This window comes from Bidens hawaiensis, unplaced genomic scaffold, assembly GCF_021521415.1.
Source record: "Bidens hawaiensis isolate Kalapana, Puna unplaced genomic scaffold, B.hawaiensis_p1.1 tig00014257_1, whole genome shotgun sequence".
NCBI classification, from domain to species: Eukaryota; Viridiplantae; Streptophyta; class Magnoliopsida; order Asterales; family Asteraceae; genus Bidens; species Bidens hawaiensis.
This window is the reverse complement of record NW_027492228.1, coordinates 79,076-87,608: the sequence shown is the minus strand read 5'-3', so window position 1 is coordinate 87,608 and position 8,533 is coordinate 79,076. Positions and strand designations below refer to the sequence as shown.

Genomic DNA, 8,533 nt, shown 5'->3' with positions numbered 1-8,533 from the left:
GATCCAGCCGCAGACTTGGCACAAGCCACACCAAAGAAGAAAAGACGAACTCACATAGTGTCAAGTTGTGCAAGTACCTGCTACCTTAACTACCCCTATCATGATGACACCTTGATTGTATACGCCAAATACAATCAGGAAAACAGTTGTTGGGCGATCATACGATATAGCGGAGATCTCATCTATCTGACCCATCACGAGCTGAAAACGTTACCTGAACTCGACATCAACTATCTCCAAAAAGCTCTGGGTACGGGAGAGTATGATGATTCATTGGAAGGCTGGATCACCACTCATCTACATCATCAGTCGAAAATGGGTTACAAGGACTTTGAAGTCAATAAGGGTCGGAAGTACAAGAACTCGAAAGAAATTGACCCAGCTACTGGAGAGCCACGTACAATGTGGAGATATATGGCACCAAAGGACTGTCACATCATTTATCATGGCGAGCCCTACATTCCTAACAATCTCCGAGAATTCATTGGTTGGGAATTCGACAATAAGACCGGTGAAGCCGTCATCCACTGCCGGAACATGCACAAGATTCGTGTGTTTGATGAGCACGAGCTTATGGGTTTGCATATGGAGGACGTGAAGAAGCTCTACCAATCACCGTTGGGAACCGTCGAGGATATTGGTCGTCAAAACACCGACCGAATAGTTGAAGCCTTCAACAAGTTTGTCAGAAGACTTGTTGAACTTCCACTATCCGAGGATGAATGTCTGGTTTACGACACCGACGGATTCCAATACTAAAGACTAGAGGGAAATTGTTAAATCTCGTTTTGTATATTTAGTCTTTTGTATTGGGTTACTTATGTATGTAGGCCTATTGGTCATTTTGTATGTATTGGGCCCAAGGCTACTTGTAAACAAAAGCCCATTGGGCACATGATGAATATAACACTTCTCATGCATGCCCTCCTGTGCCATGAGAAACTAGAACTTTTTGCCAAAATCTCTAACTCTTATACTTACTTTCTCCCTTTCTCTAACTCACTCTTCTCCACTTGAAAATAAATCTCAAGATCCGAGACCACAAATGTGACTTGGTGTGATTTCCGCTAGCATCGGGTTTGGTTGATCCAAAGATTGTTGTTAGAGCCACTCGAGTTTGGGACCTACAGAAATAATTAAAGAGAGATCAAAACAAATAAAATGAATTAGTTAAATTTCAGTACTGGTTTTACTTTGATCATCATCTTAATTATTTGTGGTTTTTTCTTTTTTTTTTGGCCAAACACCAATATTTCAAATAATTCGAAGCAGTGTATAATGTACGCACACGAACATCCAAGCACCAAAAGTGGAAACAATTTAAAGCAGCGTACATATAATGAATATGAACATCATGGGGTGATTCCTTACTTTAACCACAAAGCAAATAATCTAACGTGGATCTGGGTTCGTCAACTGTAAGACGTCGGCGATCTGTGGTGGACCAGCAGCACTTTGAAGCTTGGATATTGTTCACTTGGAGAAGGTGGTTGGCAAGAATTGATTTAGTGCGACAATGTTTCTGTCAAAAAGGGGAGAGGGGTGGTAAAAGTAACTAATTAAAAGGTGTATTGGCCAATCAGAGAGTTCATGCTCTTTCTCTCCCTTTCATTTTATTTCATTCATTATTTTATTTGTATTTATAACATGTAACATTTGCTAAGATCAAGTATTCGAATATATTATAAATCTTAAAGCCTAAACTTTCAAGTTATAAAATGATAGAATCAAAGAAAGCCTGATCAGCTAGATACAAAAACATGACAATATCTTGTGAGTTAGATCCTTTTTCTTTTTCGTCTTTGATAATTGAATGGTTAGATTTTCAGTTGGGGTCACAAAGTTCTCCAGCTGCTTCTCTACTCCTCTTTGTTTAAATGCTCCTACACGCATTTTCATGTACCCTTTCACTTCGATTTTGTGCTTACGTGAACTCCAAGTCTCCTTAACCGCAACAATACCACACTTGACTCCGACGCCTTTCGTGTAATAATCTCTACATGTCGTCAGAATGCCACTTGCACGATCACGAAAATGACCAATCACCAGATCTTCAAAATGCTACATCAATAGTACAAGAAATTATAAAACGTAAACCACAAATGTGAAAGACCTAAAATGTTTACAAGATATAACTTGACTTTAAAAGATTTACATTTACACAAAACAATTTACCGAGCGTACGTTACTACAAACCCATGCCCAACTTTAGAAGAAATAGAAGACTGTGTGTAAGTGTATGCATTTCTTTAGTTATGATAGATAACACACTTGTGCAATCAATTTTTTTTATCTCCCTCATATCAAACACTACAAAATGTTTATTTGATTTCGGCAACTGTCTATAAATAGATATCATTATAAATTACTCGAGATTGCCTCGTTAAAGCTTGAATCAAGCTAAACTTAAACGTGCTTGAGGTTGGAAAATAAACTTATAAATAACACCAAGCCCGATGTATATAAATAATTAACTAAATTTTTAATAAATTTTGTAATTACAAATACATATAAAAATGACTAAATGTATATAAATTAATCGATAAATATAAAACGACTAGAGTACGGGCGAGCTTGAGTACGAGCCAAGCTCGAGTTTAGATAAGATTGGGCTCGGCTGACCGCTTTACAACCCTAACTACTACTAAAGATTATTTTTTTATTATTATAGTGCTTTTTTTTTTCTAAAGAGTTCATTAGCTATATCAATAAAAACATTATATTATTTCAACAATAGTTACCTATGCCAACCTTGGTATTCTTCTAAAACAAAACAATTTAAGAGGTAGGGTACGTAGGCATTGCAATCATACCTTTGGTGGTTTTCTCATGCTGTAAACCATAGTTTTCAGAGAGTAAACTAGTGTACATTGATTGTATTCCAGTGCAAACTTTTCACCAAAAACCGAACCTCTAACAAGTCCATACCCAGGCTCATTGAAATAAGGCTTTGCATTCAAAATCAAACCCTGAATAGAGACCAAAACTTGAAGCATAGTTGAAACCGTCGACCGCCATCTCTCATTCTTGGAACCAGACCAGGTGTTCAGAAGGCTCAGGCAAACATATCCGTTGGCGTAGAGATTCGGATTAATTCTTAGACCACCCGAGTGATAATGGACTTGCTGAAAAGAATAGCATTACTATTAGATCTTATTACATAATGAAATTAAGGGTTAATTAATGGTCTAGTTTTTTTTATATTAAACTCCTTATATTCGTCTAAAATTTAAATACATGTGAAAAAATTAAATAATGGCATGTCACCTCCTTAAACGAGTCAAATTCTCACAAAGTGACATCCCAAATGCCCAAAAGTGATCAAAATGGTTAGTTTTTCAATTATATTATAAGATGATATTAATTTGTATATAAAGCAATAAAAATGAGTTACAATTTTCATATGATGGCATCCCAGATGTGAAAAAAATGATCAAATGGTTAGTTGTGTAGGCACCTCAACCAAAAAATAAATAAATAAATAAAAATAAGAAAAGAAAAAAGATATAGTACTGGTGGATCATTAGGGTAGCTTTTAGGGAAGCACACATCAAAGAAAAAAGAGACCCTCATGATATGGAGTTCCTTCTGCTCCTATTATCACAGCCCTTAAAAGATCCATTCTCCCCTCATAAACCCTAACAAACATCTTATCTGCAACCAAACAACAAAATCAAATATATCAACCCATATGTACGTATATGCATTAAAGAAATTAAACAACTTTTTTCAGAATTAATTAATTAGCAAACTAAACCAGGTAAATCTCTCTCAAGAATCCTCCATTCTTCTTGAATCTTTTTATACCAATTTCTTGTTGGCTGCAAATTTCATAAAAATCATTAGAAATTGCAAATTAAAAAAAAATGCAATTTTATTTTAAAGTTACAATCACACTTGCCTGCCACCCTGATGATTTTGATTTTAAATAATGATGATCTGAATAGTCCTCAACAGCATCAAACTTCTTGAAGTTCATATACTTCATCTTTTGATCATCTTCGGCGTCTAGTTCGATGTTGTTCTAATCAACATACAAAAACATAAATGTTATTTTAAAAGAAGCTATTAGTGTATAAACTAAACTTATTAATATTTATATTAAGTATAGGGGTTTGTTTGTATTATTGTATTTACTAGGGTTAATATGTAATTATTTAGTCTATAAATAGGGAATGATGTCAGACAAATTACGTGTTCAATATTCAATTGCAGATTTCAGTATTATTATTATTATTATTCAGAATTTGCGATCATCATCTTGTTTTATTCTATTCAAGAATTGTCAATTGTGTGTATTTGATCTCTGGTTTACCAACAGTGGCATCAGAGCCAAAGTTTTAATTGATTTGGGAATGTCCCATGTTTATAATCGACCAGTTGGGAATTATCCGGTGATAACAATTCTATAAAGAGGCTGGTTGTTTCTGCAATTATCATACAACAAATCTGATTTAAGGTTGTGATCGACTGAATTAAGGAAGTCATATTCTTTAAGATCGATCAAAGGAAGAAAGAAAGAACAGAAGGGTTCCATCAAGAACCGTTCTTCAGACTTCAATTGATTAGACCAGAATCAATTTGAAATTGATTAAGAATTTGATCGATTGGGTTTGTTTTCCAAAAGATATTGATTTGAGAGGCCTGGTAATTGTCGATCAATTAAGGGCATCTGATCAATCAAGAATTGATATCCAGAAAATAAGAGCAGAAAGCAATCTGATTAAAGTCATTGATCAATTCATTGCTGAATCAGAATTGATATTATATAAAAATTCGTTTGTGTAGAATCAATTTGAGTTTTTCACACAATCAATCTAGTTCTTGTTTAGTTTGTGATTCTTGATGGTTGCATACTCTACTGGATATCGATTCAAGAACAAATCAGATTTTTGGTTGTTTAATCCAGTTACAAAATCAAGAAATTTTGTGGGATTGTTTAGAAACAACACTATTTGGGACAAATCAGGCCTGCCCAAAGTAGTGTTTTTGGTTAAAAACGAGTTCGGTTCGTTTTGGTTATTTAAAGGTTGATTTTGATACCCGTGTACCGTTGTTATTAGTAACAGTTGGTTATAAAGAAACCCGAATCTTGGTTGAAACGGTTGGTTTTGTTTCACTTTGTGACCGATAAACCCGTATACCATTTGTGTTTGGAATAGTAGGCTTAGGCAACGGATAAACCCGTGTATTGTTGTCGGTTAAGACAAACAGTTGGTTTTGGCTTGCCTTATTAAACCCGTGCACTATTCTTGGTTAAAAGAAACAGTTGTTTTTGAGTATTTAGAATAGTCGGCTTAGGCAACGGATAAACCTGAGTACCATTGTTGGTTGAGACAAACAGTTGGCTTTGGCTTGCCTTGTTAAACCCGTGTACTATTCTTGGTAGAAAACAGTTTGGTTCTTATTTACATTGTGACCGGAAAACCCGAGTACCGTTATGGAAATAGTTGGTTTCGAAAAACCCGTTCACTGTTTCTGGGATTAACAGTTGCTTTGTTAATAACCCGAGTACTGTTTATATTAAATTGACAAAAAAATTATTTTAAATTTGAGATAGTCAATTTATTAAGATTGGGAAAAAGAAAACTCAGAAAATGGTTGAGTCCAAGGATAAAGAAGTTGTGACTTCGAAGGAAGGAGGGACATCAATGAGTTTTCAATGCCCTGTGTTAAACTCGCCAAATTACACCATTTGGGCTGTAAAGATCAGATCAATCTTTAATGTCCGTGGAATTTGGGAAGCCATCGAACCAAAAGAGGGCAGTGAAGTTGATGAGAAAAAGAATAATACAGCAATTGCGTTACTATATCAAGCAATTCCAGAAAACATGGTATTGCAAATTGCTAATCTTACTTCAGCCAAAGAAATTTGGGATGCATTAAAGGTTCGACATGTCGGAGTTGATAGAGTTAAAGAGGCGCGTTTAGAAACACTCGAGTTAGACTTTGAGTCTCTAAAAATGGGTGTTGACGAATCACTTGATGTGTATGCCAAGAAAATTAGTGAGATTGCATCACAAGCAAGCAATCTTGGGCATACTATGAATGACAAGAAACTGGTCCGAAAACTACTTAGTTCGGTGCCAGAAAAGTTCATTCAGATTGTTGCTGCGATCGAGCAATTTGTTGATCTTGGTGCAATGCCATTCCAAGAAGTCGTTGGAAGATTGAAGACTATCGAGGAACGCACCAAGTAGAAAAACAAGGAAGTAGACATGCATGACAGACTTCTGTTCACTAAAGAAGAAGGAAAAGAGAAAGTAAAGGAACAAAAGTGTGAACGTTGCGGTCATGAAAATTCAAAGCAAGGAAACAAAGAACGTGGTCGAGGAAAGTATGGGAAGACTTGGAAGAATAAACAAGGAAATCAAGCCCATTAGAACAAGGATCACATAAAATGTTTCAAGTGTAATGAACGTGGGCATTTCAGGCATGAATGTCCAAATTGGAAAAGAAGGGAGGAGGCAAACCTGATCCGAGAAGAAGATGACGATCCAATACTACTATGATGGAAAAGCCAAATCTCAAAGAAGATGTGAAGACCTCGCTTAAACGAAGTTTAGTTTAAGGGGGAGTATTAGTGTATAAACTAAACTTATTAATATTTATATTAAGTATTGGGGTTTGTTTGTAATTATTGAATTTACTAGGGTTAATATGTAATTATTTAGTCTATAAATGGGGAATGGTGTCAGACAAATTACGTGTTCATTATTCAATTGCATATTTCAGTATTATTATTATTATTATTATTATTATTATTATTATTATTAGCGATCATCATCTTGTTTTATTCTATTCAAGAATTGTCAATTGTGTGTCACGCACATAGATAATTAAACATGTGCATGCCCTCTTTTAACATTTAATAGGTATACATGAGCAAAAGAAGCTAAAAATTCAAACATTATAAGCAATTCATGCATGTAGGCTATAAACAAACCGAGCATTCGGCGAACTGTTTGTGAATTGTTTGATAGAAAGTTTGTTTAATATGCATATTATCAACACGTTTAATTTATGGACTAAAGAAGCCATAGATTCTAGCATATTATCAACACGTTTTGGATGCAATGCATGCATGAGCATACAACTTATAAACATCAGTAAATAATCAAGAATATATATTCCAACAATATATGATCATATAAATTCTTACCTTGTTTTGAGTAGCCATTGAACAAGAGTTCGATGCTTTCTGAACGCACTCTTATCCAAAAATATCACAAACATAAACACATAATACTTGAATATTAGACCAACAATCACAAAAGATGGTTCTTTGTCTCCAATTAATGATAAATTATAAGGGTGTGTGTGAGTTTGCGGATCGTATATTTACTCTCGGTAACCAAAGGTTCTTTGTCTCCAATTAATGATAAATTATTAAGTATTTTATATCCTCTATGTTATTCAGTGTTATCAGTATATTTACTTTTAGGTAGTCATTAAGTTTCATATATTTTAATTGATACATGATTTGATTATATCTACAATCAATAAACGTACCTAAAGATATCAACTAATTATGGAGTATAATTTATACATTATTTTTAAGATCTGATAATACGAACTATTTGTTCATTAAGCCTATCGCAAGCTGGTTAAACTTTCAACAAAGCATCAATTTACCAATCCAGTGTACCAAATGTTTAAAATATATACAAAGTAATAAATGAAAAAGGTAAATAATAAGTAAATTAAGCAAATAAAAATGTATAACAAAATATGGATAAACATTTTTTAAACATATTAACTGATTAAATAATTTATAAAGTTTAATAAGTTGATGAAAGAAAAGTCTAGAAACGAATAAATGAAACACAATAATAGAACAAGAAGAAAGAAAAAAAAGCTTACATCTATCATCCTTTAATAGTAATTGGACATTTAAGTTTATTGAGTTTATGAAAGAAAAGTTTTGAAAGGAATACATGAAAATGGTAAAAGAACAAGAAAGAAAAGAAAAGAAAGTGCGCATCTTTCACCCTTTAAAAGTAATAAGTTATTTCACAAAATTAACATAATAGTTATTTCATAAAATTAACATAATAGGGAGGCATTAAGTTTTGGGGTTTTATTATAATTTTTTTGGTGTATATTTAAAATTATGTAAGTTGTTTGGGTTTTGGTTGCTCACCGGGTTGTGGTTTTTTGGCATGCGTGTTGTTTATAAAATACAGAGTGTTATAAAAAAAGAAAAAAAGAAACATAATAATAGTGAGAAGGACGAAACAAATAACATTATAGTGTGAAGGACAAACAACAAAAATTAAATGTAATAAAATAAAGAGCAATTTACTATATTTTACTCCTAATTTAAACAAAAGAAAATAAAGAAAGATCAAAACAAAGAAAATGAATTAGCTGGTTAAATTTTAATGCAAGTTTTAACTTTGATCATCATCTTATTTATGTTGGTTTTGCCAAAATCAGAATTTAAAGCAAATGAATATGAACATGATCAGGCGATGGTTACATAGACCACGAAGGAAATTATCGAACAGTGGATCCGGGTAGTGGCACGTAC

The 8,533-nt window shown here is 33.6% G+C and overlaps 1 protein-coding gene and 1 pseudogene across 1 annotated transcript; one reads left to right on the top strand and one right to left on the bottom strand.

Moving 5' to 3' along the window:
- Window positions 1-1,746: 1,746 nt before the first annotated feature.
- On the bottom strand, window positions 1,747-5,147 carry LOC143546164 (putative ubiquitin-conjugating enzyme E2 38; annotated as a pseudogene).
- Window positions 5,148-5,597: 450 nt separating this feature from the next.
- LOC143546163 (uncharacterized) lies at window positions 5,598-6,200 on the top strand. The gene has a single exon (XM_077037882.1). It carries the CDS (start codon window positions 5,598-5,600, stop codon window positions 6,198-6,200), a length of 603 nt encoding a protein of 200 aa, XP_076893997.1.
- Window positions 6,201-8,533: the final 2,333 nt, after the last annotated feature.